At 43.6% G+C, this 19,455-nt stretch overlaps 2 protein-coding genes across 4 annotated transcripts; one reads left to right on the forward strand and one right to left on the reverse strand.

Annotated features, from left to right (window-relative positions):
- The first annotated feature begins 203 nt into the window (after positions 1-203).
- Positions 204-7,577, forward strand: maf1a (MAF1 homolog, negative regulator of RNA polymerase III a). 2 transcript variants are annotated; one of them, XM_021610198.2, is made up of 7 exons: positions 204-1,118; positions 1,322-1,450; positions 1,790-1,952; positions 4,035-4,156; positions 4,414-4,533; positions 5,381-5,467; positions 5,648-7,577. In XM_021610198.2, exons 1-7 carry the CDS (start codon positions 1,036-1,038, stop codon positions 5,673-5,675), a joined length of 732 nt encoding a protein of 243 aa, XP_021465873.1. In that variant the 5' UTR covers positions 204-1,035; the 3' UTR covers positions 5,676-7,577. The 2 variants fall into 2 exon arrangements, with proteins under 2 accessions (XP_021465873.1, XP_021465874.1); XM_021610199.2 differs by having other exon boundaries at positions 205-1,118; positions 5,651-7,577.
- Positions 7,578-8,508: 931 nt separating this feature from the next.
- Positions 8,509-19,086, reverse strand: LOC110528269 (tribbles homolog 2). 2 transcript variants are annotated; one of them, XM_021610197.2, is made up of 4 exons: positions 18,810-19,086; positions 16,888-17,184; positions 11,328-11,620; positions 8,509-10,643 (listed from the first exon to the last, which is right to left on the reverse strand). In XM_021610197.2, exons 2-4 carry the CDS (start codon positions 17,182-17,184, stop codon positions 10,172-10,174), a joined length of 1,062 nt encoding a protein of 353 aa, XP_021465872.2. In that variant the 5' UTR covers positions 18,810-19,086; the 3' UTR covers positions 8,509-10,171. The 2 variants fall into 2 exon arrangements, with proteins under 2 accessions (XP_021465872.2, XP_021465871.2); XM_021610196.2 differs by having other exon boundaries at positions 18,278-19,086.
- Positions 19,087-19,455: the final 369 nt, after the last annotated feature.

A 19,455-nucleotide genomic window follows, 5' to 3' on the forward strand; every position in this document is an offset into this window, starting at 1 on the left:
TATGACAGATCAGTACTGTACATATATAGTGATGACATACTGCCGTTTAATGACATCAATATCGACCAATACGTATTTTAATAATTTAAATATATTTGTGTATGTGTTTTAACTAACTAACGCAAGTGAGAATGTAGCTGGAAGATGAGCAAGGGGGTGTTATAATTACTAGCTACGTCATTGCATGTTTATCTGGCCCCCATGGCGCCCTCTCGAGGAAAAATCCGGTAAAAGAGGAACTGGCCTTGGAGAGAAGAAGGAAGTGCAGTTACATTGAGGAAGGATCAAAACATCAAAACTGGGTTGCCGTTTTTACAGACAAATTCAGGTGCATAGCGAAGGCGAAAGGCTTCGAGAAGCCTGGGATTTCTCTTCAAATTCTGATACAAAAGCTGGGATGAAGAACTGTCTATCTAATTTCAGTTTATTTAATGGCAGATATTGGAAATTTCACAGTAAAAAGGAAGACATTTTTATCAGACATATAAGTGCCATAAGCCCTCGACAAAGATCTTTACATCATCCGTAAATTAATTTAAAGTTTGTGAAATTGAAATTGATTACTTTGGTATTGCATTGAGTGAGCGCTAGATACAACAGACTGTTTTGTGCGCGGGAGATGAGGATCTCCACGACCAGTTAGCTCTGTGGTCGGAGGTATTTAAATTCAAGGCAATCATTGTTATTGCACGAAATGTTTCCAGTTGGATACAGTAAGGCCTGAAAAGTTTGTGTGTTCGCTGTTTTTGAACGACACATTTGACCGAGTTTATTTGATGTGGGCCAGTGCATAGTTAATTGTTAGGTTAGTTAAATTCGTTCGACCATTGTTGCATATCTAACTAACGTGTAAGACAGAGGATTGCGAAAAAGACAAGTGTCATTTTGTTTATCAGAATTGGCTACATGACCTCCTGGTGGTGGCAGATTGTAGCCTTTTACGGTCGTCTCTAAGCCTAGGGGCTAGATAGGGAATGAGTATATGCATTTTAAACACTTAATATTTTGCATGATAAAAATAAATAAACTGTCAAGATGAAACTCCTGGAGAATTCTAGTTTTGAAGCCATAAACACCAGACTCACCATTGAAACGGGGGACTGTCAGATAATAGGAAGGTAAGTTATCAACAGGTAGATGGTGCCAATAGCCAATTTGCTATGTAGACCTCCAAATGAACAATATTTGCACAGAATTGGCCAACACTTCAATGCCTCGCTATGAAGATCTAACATAACTGAACTGCTACACAGGAAATAGATTTTCAGCAACCACATAGTTTAAGTGTATGCATGATGTGATGAACCATGTCTTTTCTCAGGATCGAGAGCTACTCTTGCAAGATGGCAGGCGAGGACAAGCAGATGTTCAAGCAGTTCTGTCAGGAGGGACTGCCTCATGTCCTGGAAGCCCTGTCCCCTCCACAGTCCTTAGGAATAAGCCCCAACAAGTAAGACTTCAGTCCACACTACACCACCACCATAGGAACTCAGAGGTCTATTCAGTAATGGGGAAAAATGGTCAGTGTTTTGTAGATAAATGTAGCTAATGCATGTAGAGAACACACTAAAGTAGATGCATAACATAGTGATAGTGAATTGAATATGTTCTAGTCATTAGACTTCTATCTGTATTATGTAATGCCCATGGACTGGTCACATGAAGAATCCTGAAGTTCCTGTCAAGCACAGTTCAAATGACAAGAATGCACTACAAGTATGAACGAGTTTGGACTGAGCATGTTCATAACACTAACAAGTGTGTGTCTGGTTTTGTGCTGTGGTTGCAGGTTGAGTCAGAGTGGAGACGAGGGGGAAGGGCCTCTCTCTGACAAGTGCAGCAGGAAGACCCTCTTTTACCTGATCGCCACCCTCAACGAATCCTTCCGCCCCGACTATGACTTCAGCCGCACCAAGAGCCACGACTTTAGCAGAGAGCCCAGCGTTAACTGGGTGAGGATCTAATTAACATCTCATACCTACACAACAGTGCCTGTACCTGTACATGTCTCGCATTGCTGTTATGAATTGCTTACACCTGAACCAGCATATTCTGCTGGTTTTGCATCGTGGCTTTCACTAAATCAAATCAAATCAAATTCAAAATCAAATTTTATTTGTCACATACACATGGTTAGCAGATGTTAATGCGAGTGTAGCGAAATGCTTGTGCTTCTAGTTCCGACAATGCAGTAATAACCAACAAGTAATCTAACTAACAATTCCAAAACTACTGTCTTATACACAGTGTAAGGGGATAAAGAATATGTACATAAGGATATATGAATGAGTGATGGTACAGAGCAGCATAGGCAGGATACAGTAGATGGTATCGAGTACAGTATATACATGAGGTGAGTATGTAAACAGTGGCATAGTTAGTGGCTAGTGATACATGTATTACATAAGGATGCAGTCGATGATATAGAGTACAGTATATACGTATGCACATGAGATGAATAATGTAGGGTAAGTAACATTATATAAGGTAGCATTGTTTAAAGTGGCTAGTGATATATTTACATAATTTCCCATCAATTCCCATTATTAAAGTGGCTGGAGTTGAGTCAGTGTCAGTGTGTTGGCAGCAGCCACTCAATGTTAGTGGTGGCTGTTTAACAGTCTGATGGCCTTGAGATAGAAGCTGTTTTTCAGTCTCTCGGTCCCAGCTTTGATGCACCTGTACTGACCTCACCTTCTGGATGATAGCGGGGTGAACAGGCAGTGGCTCGGGTGGTTGATGTCCTTGATGATCTTTATGGCCTTCCTGTAACATCGGGTGGTGTAGGTGTCCTGGAGGGCAGGTAGTTTGCCCCCGGTGATGCGTTGTGCAGACCTCACTACCCTCTGGAGAGCCTTACGGTTGTGGGCGGAGCAGTTGCCGTACCAGGCGGTGATACAGCCCGCCAGGATGCTCTCGATTGTGCATCTGTAGAAGTTTGTGAGTGCTTTTGGTGACAAACCGAATTTCTTCAGCCTCCTGAGGTTGAAGAGGCGCTGCTGCGCCTTCTTCACGATACTGTCTGTGTGAGTGGACCAATTCAGTTTGTCTGTGATGTGTATGCCGAGGAACTTAAAACTTGCTACCCTCTCCACTACTGTTCCATCGATGTGGATAGGGGGGTGTTCCCTCTGCTGTTTCCTGAAGTCCACAATCATCTCCTTAGTTTTGTTGACGTTGAGTGTGAGGTTATTTTCCTGACACCACACTCCGAGGGCCCTCACCTCCTCCCTGTAGGCCGTCTCGTCGTTGTTGGTAATCAAGCCTACCACTGTTGTGTCGTCCGCAAACTTGATGATTGAGTTGGAGGCGTGCGTGGCCACGCAGTCGTGGGTGAACAGGGAGTACAGGAGAGGGCTCAGAACGCACCCTTGTGGGGCCCCAGTGTTGAGGATCAGCGGGGTGGAGATGTTGTTGCCTACCCTCACCACCTGGCGGCGGCCCTTCAGGAAGTCCAGTACCCAGCTTGATGGTGTTAAATGCTGAGCTGTAGTCGATGAACAGCATTCTCACATAGGTATTCCTCTTGTCCAGATGGGTTAGGGCAGTGTGCAGTGTGGTTGAGATTGCATCGTCTGTGGACCTATATGGGCGGTAAGCAAATTGGAGTGGGTCTAGGGTGTCAGGTAGGGTGGAGGTGATATGGTCCTTGACTAGTCTCTCAAAGGTAGTCGTTTAGCTCAGTTACCTTAGCTTTCTTGGGAACAGGAACAATGGTGGCCCTCTTGAAGCATGTGGGAACAGCAGACTGGTACACAGCAGCATGAGTTGATTGGGCTTGATGTGCCGAGGCAGCTTGTACACAACCCAAAGCATGTCTGGTCTTATATGGAATGAGTCTGTAATCCATTACCTGGAGGACAAAAGGCTACAGAAGGGGACTAACATATTAACTCAAAAATGTAAAGTATAGCACACAGTGCTTGAAACTATATGTCTAGTCATGGACAGTCTTGGCTGAATTCTTACCTGGCTGGATATACACGGAAGTTATGCATTTTGTATGCCATTATTAACATAGTGTGTGACCTCAGGTGTTCAACGCGGTGAACAGTAGTCTGTCGGCGGCGGCCGGGGAGGATTATAGTCTGCTTCAGCCCCAGCTGTGGGAGGCCATCGACGCTGAGATCTGCCTGTCCGAGTGTGACATCTACAGGTGAGCAACGCCACTTTTTATTAACCATAGAGAGGGTATTTTTGGTCCGGAGTTGGCAGAACTATTACTAGAAACTCTGGCACAAGCATCAGCGTGCTAGGTGGAGCCACTACCATATTGCTTACACCCATCCAATCCTTTCAGATATATGACAAGCAATAATCAATTTTCTGTGTTATTTTGTTTTCCCTTGAGGGGAGGCATGAATGCCATTTGTAAACCTGAATGTACAGGCCGTATTGTTTTGGACGTTGCAGCTACAACCCAGACCTGGACTCTGACCCGTACGGAGAGGAGGGCAACATGTGGTCCTTCAACTACTTCTTCTACAACACAAGGCTGAAGAGGATCGTCTTCTTCACGTGCCGCTCGGTCAGGTAAGACTGAAGACTGAAAAACACATCACCACCGTTTTTTCCTCTGTACTGAAAGTGCTCCACCTTGAAAAGTTGACTGCTGACTACACAATGATTTGGGATTGTATTAACAGTTAACATAGGAACAAAATAAACCACTATGTTTTTGAGTGAACTATACCTTTTTAACTTCTAATGTCCATTGGACGTGTCGGTTATCTGGGTATGGTATTCTTTTATCTGAGTGGAAATCATCTGTTTATAATCTGTACATGGTTGGTCATAGACAATCTAACTGCATACTGACAAAATATGTTTACATTTAATTGTACCTTTATTTAACTAGGCATGTCAGTTAAGAACAAATTCCTATTTACAATGATGGCCTACCCCGGCCAAACTCTAACCCGAATGATGCTGGGCCAATTGTGCTCCGCTCTGAGACTCCCATTCACGGCTGGTTGTGATACAGCCTGGAATCAAACCAGGGTCAGTAGTGATGCCTTTAGCACTGAGATGCAGTGCCTTAGACCACCGCTTCACTCGGGAGCAATAAATACTTTGCTCAAAGCTAAATGGATACATGTATAAGTGTCCTAGGCAGTCATTCAAAATAAATTTTTCAGTTTTTGATTTGTTAAAAAAGTTTGAAATATCCAATAAATGTCGTTCCACTTCATGATTGTGTCCCACTTGTTGTTGATTCTTCACAAAAAAATACAGTTTTATATCTTTATGTTTGAAGCCTGAAATGTGGCAAAAGGTCGCAAAGTTCAAGGGGGCCGAATACTTTCGCAAGGCACTGTAATTGCTTGTACATTGAAGTGGTCTATAGTGAGCAACGTTTGCTTTTGTCCTCGTGTGTTAGTTTATTCATGGCCCCACGGGACTCTGGCATTGGCAACGAACTGGACCTGGAGCTGGATGAAGATTATGAGAACATGGATGAAGAGAGGTGAGGAGGACACACAGCCTGGATTCTTCATAGAAAACCCTAAAATATGATAAAGCATGAAACTGTTTTACTTTCTTTTAAGTGTCAAAGTTATTTTGTATGTTGAATTAGTACTGTTCATGGATGCATCATTTGGGTCTGTCTAATCCTTTAATCTAAACCATGTATTTTTTCGATCAGCAGGTATGGTGCCCTGTGTGCCCAGTGAAGTCCCAGTCTCATACAGGACCAGACAGTATACTGGATGTCTGTCTGTACCCACATCACCATTTCTTATACAACTCATCTTAAACTCATCATATTTCGTGTTGGGATTATACTTCTGTTTTTTTTCTGACTTTGTGTGGTGAACCTCTTACTGCGGAAATCAGACTGAGCTTGGAGATCTGTTACTCATGTTCAGATGAGGATTATTCCCATGTATTTGTGTTTAGCATTTTAATTTTCCATCGCTACGTTCTCCTTACCTTGATTATCAGAAGCAAAAGCTTTGTTTGGTGTGTTTGACCTGGTATTCGAGCATGTCCTGGCACTCATTCATTTGCAACTTATTTTACATTCTCTTTGCTGGTTTTGATAATACATTAATTAAGCAAAGTTTTAGATTTGTATTATGTTTTTCAAGCTTTACCATTCCAAAGTGTGAGCTGTTCTCATACCAAATTGGCACTCAAGGTTTAGGTATAGGACCATTCTCTGACTGCATGCTTGAGCGCATGTTTGAACACCAGGGGGCAGACTCAATTTAGGTTTCCTCCACTGTAGCTACATCCATAAAACTGCTGTTTGCAGTTGGCCAACCAATACTGTCACTTCAATCTCAGCTGATGGAAAAGTCATATCACAGCTTGAATCAGTCTGCCTCTTGGTGATGTTCTACCTTCCATACCAATGCTACTCAAGCCTACAATTGTTTATTTGTTTTTATTTAGCGACAAGTGCAGTCTATAGTTTTATGGGTCAAGCCAGCAAATACGATTCTACTGTATCTGTTCCAAAAGCACTCGAGAATCAAGACTAGATTCTGAATTCCATCGTGTGTTTTAAGGACTTATGTGACTTCTCATATGTAGTACAAACTCTGCTTGTAGAGTATACTGTTTGAATTTACATATCTTGTATTTTAATAACTTAAAGCCTTTTTTAGGTATTGCTTTAGTTGAAGCATTTTTTGTGTGTGTTTAGTTAGAGCAGTGCCCCTGGTGTGTGGCATTTTTAAATGTAATTTTAGACAGTCTCAAGACAAATCTAAAGTCTGATTTATAATTTCCACTGCAAAAACTCCCTGTAGAGATCAGTGATGCCTATGGTCCAACTTTCCTGATCAAATGAAGCATGTACTGAATATACAATAATGCATTTGTGACTAATGGGTGGACTGAAGAGCAAGGATACCTATTTAGGCTCAGTAGTGAGTGGTTGGTTAGTCGTCTTTCAATGGTCACAGCTCCTGTATCAGTATTTTGGTTGTCCTATTGACTACCAGCTGGACAGTGTTACTGTATGTGGCATACATCTTGCTCTTGCACCTTTTTTGTATAAGTAAAATGTGAAAGACTCATATCCTTCGTACATTAGGTACAAAATGGTAGAATGATACAGTAGGTATTGTAAAGTTTCATTTAGTCCCTTCTATGTGATGTATATCTATCTGCCTCTAGTGACGTTGAAACCACAAACCTATTCCTGAATTTGATTTCAAATGTCAGCAACATCCTAAGTTATCAGCATATTGACTTTTGACAAACACTTTGTGCAGGTAGACATGTCTACAGTACACATTTTCTTGTTGATTATCTTTGTCGACAGAGCAGCTGTTTTAGACTTTCAACACTGATTTGTGTTCAATGTGGCCCATGTGTGAAAATAAGGTGGTTGTCATGGCAAGGACATGCAAGCTTATTGCCTCCCACTTCCGGATGATATGGGCCAATTAAATACTAAGAAGCAAGATAATATTGTTGCGGAACTCTTGCATCATTGGCACATTTATTTTAGTCTTGTGCTAATGACTGGCAGCTTACACGACCTCATACTTGTGGTTTTATTTCACTAAACTTGTATCCATTTGATTTGTCACCATGTATAATAAAGGTCTTGACTAAAACTGCCTCACTTCCCTGTTTTTATTACACAGATTAAATCATGTAGATGTGTAATTCTTTTGACAAACTTGGGTGAGATTTGTTTTCCTTTCAAAATTGGTGTAATCCAACCAGTACAGGGTTTGGGACTAGCTAGTAGATCAGTACTATAAATTGTGAATAGTAGCAATAATCATATCTTTAATATGAATTGGTCATAACCTCTGTCCTTGTACGCTACTCTTGATAATATTCAGGTCGCCTGTACATCCTAGTATTAATCTGACTGATATTTATCTGACCCTGAAAACAGAAATAGAGATGGGTAATGAACAAGTGAGTTACAATCTCCAACGACAAAGTTTGGTCTTATTACAAAAAACATATTTATTGGCAAACCGTTTGAAGGATTTATTTAATTTACCATTGGTAGATTTATTTACTGGAAAATGACAATACTTTTACACAAGTACATCCACCAACCCTCCAACCTAAGAAAAACAAATGTAGTGTACTTTCTTTTGCATCATATATAAATATATATAAAAAAGTATTTAAAGTCTCATAAGATCTATGGCATAGTGAAGTAGGATCTGAGATCTATTTAGGGTTAGCGAACTGCATGCAGGCATCACGACTAACACCACACATTACTGTGTAATGTATGTGATGCCCTTGTTCAGTTCAACAGATACTAAACAGTCTCACCATTATATGGGTGTTTAAAGTACACTACAGCACTGTATCCTTCAGGATCTAACCTTGAGGTCATGACGACTACACTTGTCTTGGGATCTAGGACACCACGCTGAACTATCACTGAATCACAGCTCACTAAACCTGGATCATCACACGATACGTAATAAATGAGGGTAGCTTAATTCTTTGGTAAAGAAAAGCTTGGTGAACTTCTGATAGGGATATAAGAGAGGGGAGGGGGTCTACAACAAACTGTGGTTATGAAAACAAGGCACTTTAATGGTTGAAACGATCCAGATTTGTCACTCAAATATGTAAACAACAGTACACACAAACAAAGGCACAAAACGTGCTTCAAGTATTCTAGGATTTTGTCAAGTTCAGAGGCATCAGGTATCAATCCTGTCAGATATATACTGAACAAAAATAAAAACGCAACATGTAAAGAAGATCACATGTTTCATGTGCACAATTGGCCCAGCATCGTCCTGGTTTGGCCGGGGTCAGCTGTCATTGTAAATAACAATTTGTTCTTAATTGACTTGCCTAGTTAAATAAAGGTTACAGTTCATGAGCTGAAATAAAAGATCCCAGACATTTTCCATAAGACAAAATGCTTTTCTCAAATCTTGTGCACAAATTTGTTTACATTCCTGTTGGTGAGCATTTCTCCTGTGTTTCATATCAAGAAGCTGATTAAACAGCATGATGATAACACAGGTGCACCTGCTGCTGAGGACAATACAATGTAGTTTTGTCACACAACGCCACAGATGTACAATTTGCATGCTGACTGAAGAAATGTCCAACAGAGCTGTTGCCAGAGATAAAATGTTAATTTCTCTATCATAAGCCGCCTCCAAAGTAATTTTAGAACATTTGGCAGTACGTCTAACCGGCCTCAGAACCGCAGACCTCATGTAACCACGCCAGCCCACGACCGCCACATCCGGCTTCTTCACCTGCGGAATCGTCTGAGGGGGGAGGGGGTGCTGAGAACTATTTCTGTCTGTAATTAAGCTCTTTTGTGGAGAAAACCTCATTCTGATTGGCTAGGCCTGGCTCTGCAGTGGGCTCCTCCTGCGCCCCTGCCCAGTCATGTGAAATCCATAGATTAGGGACAAATTAAATTATTTCAGTTGACTGATTTCCTTCTATGAACTGTAACTCAGTAAAATCTTTGAAATTGTTGTGTTTACATTTTTGTTCAGTATACAGCTTCAATTTAGTGTCCCAACAGAGTTGCTCACAATCAAAAATGGGTCAAATTACTGCTTCCAGCAAAAAGGGAATACTGCTAGACAGTCTGCTTCTATATGGGGCAAGGGATCCCGAGGACTGTTTTCACCTGTTATTCCCATTGAGTCAACAAAACAATGTCCATTGGTTAAAGCACAATAGTTGGGTAGCTTTTGAAAAGCGCTTTTCTTGAGGTTACACTGCAGTGTGGAAATAACTGCATTGGACCCTTGACAAGCAGATATACATCTAACTCGAAGGAGGCGTCTGTTACACGTTGCCAGGAGATCCAGTAGTTAGTAGTTACTGCTTTGCGTAACCGCAATGTCACTACCTAAACAAATACATGCTTCATGACACCGAACTATATAATACATTTGGTAACAATTTGGATTAAGGGCCCTGCATAACACGTTCACAACTTCTTCAAAAGCACAACTTCAACATCTATACATGCTAATGTCTAACAACAGATTAACAAAGCTTGACTGCTTTGATACCAAACTGCAGTTAGACATTAGCATAAGAGGTTTACTTTGGAAATATGTAATGCCATGTGACTATGTTATGTTTCTTAAGTGTCAGGTAGGTAGGAAAAAACCCTGCATTACCAGTAGTCCCTCTATGGAGATGATACTGCTCTACTTGCATCACTGGGACAGAGGACATTTTTATTTTTATTCTAGAAACAGCCTGTGTCCTTAGTATCTTCTGTGTAGTTGGGGACCACTTGGTCAGTGCAGTTCCTGGGGTTGAGGTGCATGTTGGGAGGTGTTGTGTTATTGGAACAGTTCAGCCACGGGTGGAGCAGCAATTCTGAGGCCTCCAGTCTCTCCAAGGGTGCTTTACGCAGCATGCAGCACACCAGCGACTTAGCCCGCACCGAGAGCGACTCTGGCACTGTGAAGGTCCCCCGGCGGATCTTACTAAAGAGAGCGGCAGGTTCCACATCCTGGAACGGGTAGCGACCCACCAGCATGGTGTAGAGCACCACGCCCAGGCTCCAGACATCAGCAGCCTTCCCTGAGTACGAGTGGTGCGAGTTGAGGATCTCTGGGCCCACGTAGGCCGGGCAGCCGTGCTTGTCCGTAAGAGAGTCGTCGTCCCCGTGGAGCAGACAGGAGTCTTCCAGGTTCTGAAGAACAAGTTTGGTCCTGAAAGGAAGGAAAACCAGAGAGAGATATAGAGTCATCATCATACCCCCATGGTGCGACATGTTTTCTGCTTTGTGTTATTCATTGATGGTGCACTGGGTCATATGCATAATACACCTTACATAACTCTGTCTGGAATGACACCTGTGTTTACGGGGTGGGAGAAATATAGCCCTAGTCATATGACATAGCTGTTATGATGGTGTGATAAAGGCATCATGAGGAACTTTAATGGCCTTCTTTAGCAGTGACATAATGCAACTGAACTTAGTCGACATATGCCTGGCTGATGTGTCTCAAGTAAACATTTAGATGACGAATTTGGGCCACGTCTCAGTCACTACTGTAAGTCAATCCAACCTGCAAACAGAACATCCAATGACCATGTTGCTCAGCTAAAATTAGGTTAAGTTAATTAAGTTAAGGGGCAACCAGATTCATTGGTTCCTGAAGAACATAACATCTCATCAGAACACAAAATAATAGCCTGTTTTACTCCAATGATAGTAAACAAAGTCAATATAAACAAACACTGTATTTCCTCAAAATATGGTTAAAACTAGAATATTTATATAATATATGGTCAGTCGTTACATTTATTAATCCCTCAGCTTTTTACTGAGGAGTTTTGTTATCGTTTCAACTGCTGATTGCCACTTTAAATGAAGCGCATAAACTACTAACCTCTGCTGGTCTACGAAGACAAACTTGCGCAGCTTGAGGTCGCGCAGGACCACCCCATGCTTGTGACAGTGTGTCACCGCCACCGCCATCTGGCGGAAGAGAAGCACCGCCTCTTCCTCCTGGAGCCGCTTGCATGTGCGCACGTACGAGTGCATGTCGCCGTAGTTGCGCTGAAAGAAGACAAAGACGCTTTGCTCGCCTGTTATCACCTCGGCGATGCGGCAAATGTTGTCGTGGGGCAGCAGGCGGACGTAGGGGGCGGTGAACTCCTGGTACCGCCTCATAGAGAACACCTGGTAGTGGAGACGGGTTAGAGTTAGGTTAGAGGTCATAGTTCATAAGGTCATGGTCAAATTACAAACTATATGAATGTCTTCTCCTGAGGGTAATGTACCCAACGAGTGAACTCGTTGTCAAACAAAGTCACACCAAAAATATATGTGCATAGGTCAACCTCACTGTGAGCCAAGGTTTCCCAAACTTTGTCCTGGGGCCCCACCTGGGTGCACGTTTTGGTTTTCGGCATAAGCCAAAAATGTGCACCCAGGGAGACCCCAGGACCAAGTTTGGGAAACCCTGCTATAAGCCAGTAGTGACAATTAAATGACTTGACTAAGCCAACACAGCATGCTCATTGTGCACGCCACGCCATTACTGGAACCACACACCCCACAAGGAAGGTCCGCCAACCCCCCCCCCCCCTCACATACACATGGTTAGCAGATGTTAATGCGAGTGTAGCGAAATGCTTGTGCTTCTAGTTCCGACAATGCAGTAATAACCAACGAGTAATCTAACCTAACAATTCCAAAACTACTACCTTATACACACAAGTGTAAAGGGATAAAGAATATGTACATAAAGATATATGAATGAGTGATGGTACAGAACGGCATAGGCAAAATGCAGTAGATGGTATCGAGTACAGTATATACATATGAGATGAGTAATGTAGGTTATGTAAACAAAGTGGCATAGTTTAAAGCGGCTAGTGATACATGTATTACATAAAGATGCAGTAGATGATATAGAGTACAGTATATACATATACATATGAGATGAGTAATGTAGGGTATGTAAAAATTATATTAAGTAGCATTGTTTAAAGTGGCTAGTGATGTATTTTTACATCAATTTCCATGATTAAAGTGGCTGGAGTTGAGTCAGTGTGTTGGCAGCAGCCACTCAGTCTTAGTGGTGGCTGTTTAACAGTCTGATGGCCTTGAGATAGAAGCTGTTTTTCAGTCTCTCGGTCCCTGCTTTGATGCACCTGTACTGACCTCGCCTTCTGGATGATAGCGGGATGAACAGGCAGTGGCTCGGGTGGTTGTTGTCCTTGATGATCTTTATGGCCTTCCTGTGACATCGGGTGGTGTAGGTGTCCTGGAGGGCAGGTAGTTTGCCCCCGGTGATGCGTTGTGTAGACCTCACTACCCTCTGGAGAGCCTTACGGTTGTGGGCGGAGCAGTTGCCGTACCAGGCGGTAATTCAGCCCGACAGGATGCTCTCGATTGTGCATCTGTAGAAGTTTGTGAGTGCTTTTGGTGACAAGCCAAATTTCTTCAGCCTTCTGAGGTTGAAGAGGAGCTGCTGCGCCTTCTTCACGACCCTGTCTGTGTGGGTGGACCAATTCAGTTTGTCCGTGATGTGTACACCGAGGAACTTAAAACTTACTACCCTCTCCACTACTGTCCCGTCGATGTGGATAGGGGGGGCTCCCTCTGCTGTTTCCTGAAGTCCACAATCATCTCCTTTGTTTTGTTGACGTTGAGTGTGAGGTTATTTTCCTGACACCACACTCCGAGGGCCCTCACCTCCTCCCTGTAGGCCGTCTCGTCGTTGTTGGTAATCAAGCCTTCCACTGTAGTGTCGTCCGCAAACTTGATGATTGAGTTGGAGGCGTGCATGGCCACGCAGTCGTGGGTGAACAGGGAGTACAGGAGAGGGCTCAGAACGCACCCTTGTGGGGCCCCAGTGTTGATGATCAGCGGGGTGGAGATGTTGTTACCTACCCTCACCACCTGGGGACGGCCCGTCAGGAAGTCCAGTACCCAGTTGCACAGGGCGGGGTCGAGACCCAGGGTCTCGAGCTTGATGACGAGTTTGGAGGGTACTATGGTGTTAAATGCTGAGCTGTAGTCGATGAACAGCATTCAGACACTTTACTGGGTACTTTGTTGAAGCACCTTTGGCAGTGATTGCAGCCTCGAGTCTTCTTGGGTATGGCGCTATAAGCTTGGCACACCTGTATTTGGGGAGTTTCTCCCATTCTTCTCTGCAGATCCTCTCAAGCTGTCAGGTTGGATGGGGAGAGTTTCTGCACAGTTATTTTCAAGTCTCTCCGGAGATCTCTGATAGGGTTCAAGTTCAGGCTCTGGCTGGCCCACTCAAGGACATTCAGTCTTGTCCCGAAGCCACTCCTGCCTTGTCTTGGCTGTTTGCTTAGGGTCATTGTACTGTTTGAAGATGAACCCTCGTCCCAGCCTGAGGTCCTGGAGCAGGTTTTCATCAAGGATCTCTCTGTACTTTGCGATGTTCATCTTTGCCTCGATCCTGACTAGTCTCCCAGTCCCTGCCGCTGAAAAACATCCCCACAGCATGATGCTGCCACCACCATGTTTCACTGTAGGGATGTTGCCAGGTTTCCTCCAGATGTGACACTTGGCATTCAGGCCAGAGTTCAATCTTGGTTTTATCAGGCCAGAGAATCGTGCCTCTTGGCAAACTCCAAGAGGTCTGTCATGTGCCTTTTACTGAGGAGTGGCTACCATAAAAGGCCTGATTGGTGTAGTGCTGCAGTGATGGTTGTCCTTCTGGAAGGTTCTCCCATCTCCCATTCCAAAATCATGGCCATTAATGTGGAGTTGGTCCCCCTTTTGCTGCTATAACAGCATCCATTCTTTCCACTAGATGTTGGAACATTGCTGCATGGACTTGCTTCCATTCAGCCACAAGAGCATTAATGAGGTTGGGCAGTGATGCTGGGTGATTAGGCCTGGCTCGCAGTCAGCATTCCAATTCATCACAGGGATTCAATAGGGTTGAGGTCAGGGCTCAGTGCAGGCCGGTTAAGTTCTTCCACAAACCATTTCTGTATGGACCTTGCTTTGTGCACTTGGGTGCTGAAACAGGAAAGGGCCTTCCCCAAACTGTTGCCACAAAGTTGGAAGCACAGAATTTAGAAGGTCATTGTATGCTGTACTGTTAAGATTTCCCTTCACTGAAGCTAAGGGGCCTAGCGCAAACTATGAAAAACAGCCCCAGACCATTATTCCGCCTCCTCCAAACTTTACAGGCAGGTAGTGTTCTCCTGGTATCCACCAAACCCAGATTTCTCCGTCGGACTGCCAGATGGTGAAGCATGATTCATCACTCCAGAGAATGCATTTCCACTACTCCAGAGTCCAATAGCGGTGACCTTTACACCACTCCAGCCGACGCTTGGCATTGCACATGGTGATCTTAGGCCTGTGTGCCGCTGCTTGGCCATGGGAACCTATTTTATGACGCTCCTGACAAACAGTTCTTGTGTTGATGTAGCTTCCAGAGGCAGTTTGGAAAATCGGTATCGAGTGATACAACCAATGACAGACATTATTTATTTAAAAAATATATTTGACATGCTTCAGCACTCCCGTTCTGTGAGCTTGTGTGGTCTTCCACTTTGCGGCTGAGATGTTGTTGCTCCTAGACATGTCCACTTCACAATAACAGCACTTACAGTTGACCGGGCAGCTCTAGCAGAGTAGAAATTTGACGAACTGACTTGTTGGAAAGGTGGCATGCTATGACGGTACCACGTTGAAAGTCACTGAGCTCTTCAGTAGGGGCCATTCTACTGCCAATGTTTGTCTATGGCGATCACATGGCTGTGTGATTGATTTTATACACTTGTCAGCAACGGGTGTGGCTGAAATAGCCGAATCCTTTAATTTGAAGGCATGTCGACAGTGTATACACTGAACAAAAATATATAAATGCAACAATTTCAATTATTTTACTGAGTTACAGTTCATGTAAGGAAATAAATTAATTAGGTCCTAATCTATGGTTTTCACATGACTGGGCAGGGGCGCAACCATGGGTGGGCCTGGGAGGGCATAGGCTAACCCACTTGGGAGCCAGGCCCACCAACTAGGGAGCCAGGCCCAGCCAATCAGAATGAGTTTTTCCCCACAAAAAGGCTCTATTACAGACAGAAATACTCCTCGGTTTCATCAGCTGTCCGGGTGGCTGGTCTCAGACGATCCCGCAGGTGAAGAAGCCGGATGTGGAGGTCCTGGGCTGGCGTGGTTACACACGGTCTGCGGTTGTGAGGCCGGTTGAACCTACTGCCAAATTCTCCCAAAAGACATGGGTGGCGGCTTATGGTAGAGAAATTAACATTAAATTCTCTGCCAACAGCTCTGGTGGACATTCCTGCAGTCAGCATACCTCAAAACTTGAGACATCTATGGAATTGTGTTGTGTGACAAAACTGCACATTTTAAAGTGGCCTTTTATAGTCCCCAGTACAAGGTAAACCTGTAATGATAATGCTGTTTAACCAGCTTCTTGATATACCACACCTGTCAGGTGGATGGATTATCTTGGCAAAGGAGAAATGCTCACTAACAGATGTAAACAAATTTGTGCACAACATTTTAGAGAAAGAAGCTTTTTGTGCATATGGAACATTCCTGGGATCTGTAATTCAGCTTATGAAACACTTTATATATTGTGTTTAACTTTTTTGTTAAGAGCACACACACACACACACTACAAAACATTAGGAACACCTTCCTAATATATAGTTGCACCACCTTTGCCCTCAAAACAGCATCAATTTGTTGGGGCATGGACTCTACAAGGGATCAAAAGCATTCCACAGGGATGCTGGCCTACAGTTGTGTCAATTGGCTGGATGTCATTTGGGTGGTGAGCCATTCTTTATACACATGGGAAACTGTTGAGCGTGAAAAACCCAGCAGCATTGCCGTTCTTGCCACACTCAAACCTTTGTCTCTGGCACCTACTACCATACCCCGTTCAAAGGCACCCTCTGAATGGCACACATACACATTCCATATCTCTTTTGTCTCAAGGTTTAAAAATCTTTCTTTAACCTGTCTCCTCCCCTTCAACTACACTGATTGAAGTGGATTTAACAGGTGACATTAGTAAGATATCATATATTTTACCTGGTCAGGCTGTCATGGAAAGAGTTCCTCATGTTTTTTACACTCAGTGTATATTGGGTGTTGGGGGCCCTAGCACAGACCTTGCAGGGGCCCCGTGAAACTGCAGTACACCACTGCACTCCATTTTTGTTATATTTAACCTTTAACTAGGCAAGTCAGTTAACAAATTCTTATTTACAATGACGGCCTACCACAGCCAAACACGGACGATGCTGGGCCAATTATGCGCTGCCCTATGGGACTCCCAATCATGGCCGGATGTGATACAGCCTGGATTCAAACCAGGGACTATAGTGACACCTATGGCACTGAGATGCAGTGCCTTAGACTGTTGCACCACTCGGGAGCCATACTGTGATGGAGCAGGCTATAATACATACCTTGCAGATGTACTCCTGCTCCGTAACCCTGTGGAAGGCCCTGTAGGTCTCTGTCCCCTCGGTGGGTTCTAGCAGGACGTAGGGCCCAATGCAGGACACACAGTGCTGGTCGGAGTCTGGGCTGTGGCTCAGGGGCCTTAGGCAGGGGGCCAGGCCAGGGGACGAGGGTGGAAGGCTCAGCCGAGGACGCTTGCATTTCAGGGCTTCCGTGTCATCCTGAGGGTCGTCCAGCTCCAGCCGCTTCAGCCGCAGGGGACGAGTAGGCGCCGGGGCGGGAGAGGAGATGTTCACACTCATCTGAAAGTCACATAAGTTGTTTTAGTATGTTTCATTGAGCTATGCCTAGGATGTGACTAAACCACAGATTGGATACACTGAAAATGCATGTTACATAAAGACAACATTTCAAATGCATAGTGACAGAACTAGCTAGAAGAACTTGGTGTCTGCAAATCCCCTTTTTAGTGCACACACACACACACACAATGCATCTGTGACAAGGGGAACTTGAATAGCAGACATGTGAATCATATCTACCATTAAACAGTGCCAAATAATAGGTTAAAAAGAGCTTGGATGATGCCATGGAGTCTCGACTGATGAGCAGTGTTGCCTGTAATAGGTTATGCATTACTCAAATTACTGTCTGTCTCTTTCGAAATGTGGCTGTGACTCAGTGAGTCATTCACAGCCACCCAAATAAGATCATGGGCGAACGTCATGAAAGTGACGTCAGGTTTCCATTAGATTGCTCTAATGCCGCGTTCAAAACAACTGGGAATGTGGAAATATCCGACTTACGAGCGTTCAAGACAACTGGGAACTCGAAAACTCGAAACGACCTCGCGACAGGGAAAATCTTTTGAATATTCACCCAACTCGGAATTCCAAGTCGGAATCTGGGGCATCTTTATAGAGCACCGACTTTCTGAAGATCAGAGGTCTTGAGTTGACCTAGTTTTTCCCGAGTTCAGTAGTTTTGAAAGCACCAAATAACGCCAGAGGTTCAGGTAAAGGATGATGATAAATTGGCATTAAAAACACGAGGTCACATGGGGGGTCATGTTATTAGTCAAAATAAATATTTGTTGAACCGGGTGAAAAGGATCAGGCAGTGCGCAATTCCGAGAAACAGTGTGCGCGAGGGGGATACAATGTTGCGATAGACATACTCCGGCTGCGAGGAGTGGTAGGTCGTGACTTGTAGGAAGAGTTGCACCATCACTTTCTAAAGTTTAACCTTGTTGTTTCACAACATAAGCCTGCCTACACGTTAAAAATCAATGAATTATCAATGCGAGTCGGGACTACAAGCAACCCCTTCAATTGTAGCCTAATGATAAAAACATGGATACTTTGAGGTTGGGCGAAAAATATGAACAACTGTTACCTTGGCCGTGGAAGACAAAGGGGTCCGCTCTTCAAAACAGAACAATGGTATGGTAACTCCAGCTTCGTGTGTAGTGCTTTGCTTGTCAAGAAACACGATATGTGCAGTAAACTCAGCAAAAACACATGCGGTGTAGAGGAAACCAGAGGTTGGAGAGCTTCAGACAAAAGTTATTCTTCCTTTCTAAAATAAATAGCGTAGTGGTTCAAGGGAGTCTTTAATTTAAACAGTTACAAATTAGCTATGTATGCATAATAGTTCAAATTAGTTTTCGTTGGTTCTTGCTCAGGATGTCTGTTCACTTAGCCAAAGCAGAATATGTATGAAAGTCATTGACACATTTAACAGGTTATTTCGCTTTGAAGTGTGGCGGCAACACCGCCTGTGTTGTTGGTACAGATGCTTTTGTCCTTATTCCCGCTGTGTGGCAGCGACTTGTGTATCGAACGTTTTTCCTTGCGATGACAGGTTTTCTAAAACGGAGGTTATTAGAAAACCTTAGAAACGTTTTATAAACAGAGAAAACACAAACCTTTAAAGTTGTTTAAAGGCTCTTGCACAATAATGGAAAAAAAAGAGCATACTCATCCAAAGTATGGAACCTCGTATAATAAATAATTATTGGTCAAAGTGTAGAGTAGGCTACACGTTCCCTTATTTGGTCACTTGCGTAGTAATCCTTTAATGTGTCAATTGAGTCCCTAAAAAGTAGATTTCTAATCAGACGTGCCCCCACCGACTGCCCGTCTGATTGAGAATAGACCAGAGAGCGCAGTGGCTTCAAATATCCTTTCTGTTACGCCAGTGAAGTTGATAATGCGCAACTGAGCATGATTGCAACATCGTAGCTCCACCCCCTGGTTTGACGACATCGGCGGGTGAACCTCGCAATCGTCACTCGGGCAGTTTACATATGGAACAAAATAATCGTACAACAAGGTGTATTGCATGTCATTGGCTATATAGTAATTCTTTGACAAAATCCAAATTTGCTCTGACCACACGTTTTCTAAACAATCGTGTCCACATGCCAGAGTTGGTACATGTCATTTAATTTGTCCAAAAGGACATTGGGAATGTTATTTAATAACAGAAAACATGTCACTATAAACCCAACTATATGTTGGACAGGGTTTGCCACACCCCTCCTATGACTCAATAGCAGTAATGGTATTGCA

The sequence above is a fragment of the Oncorhynchus mykiss genome, chromosome 7 (assembly GCF_013265735.2).
Source record: "Oncorhynchus mykiss isolate Arlee chromosome 7, USDA_OmykA_1.1, whole genome shotgun sequence".
In the NCBI taxonomy this organism is placed as follows: domain Eukaryota; kingdom Metazoa; phylum Chordata; class Actinopteri; order Salmoniformes; family Salmonidae; genus Oncorhynchus; species Oncorhynchus mykiss.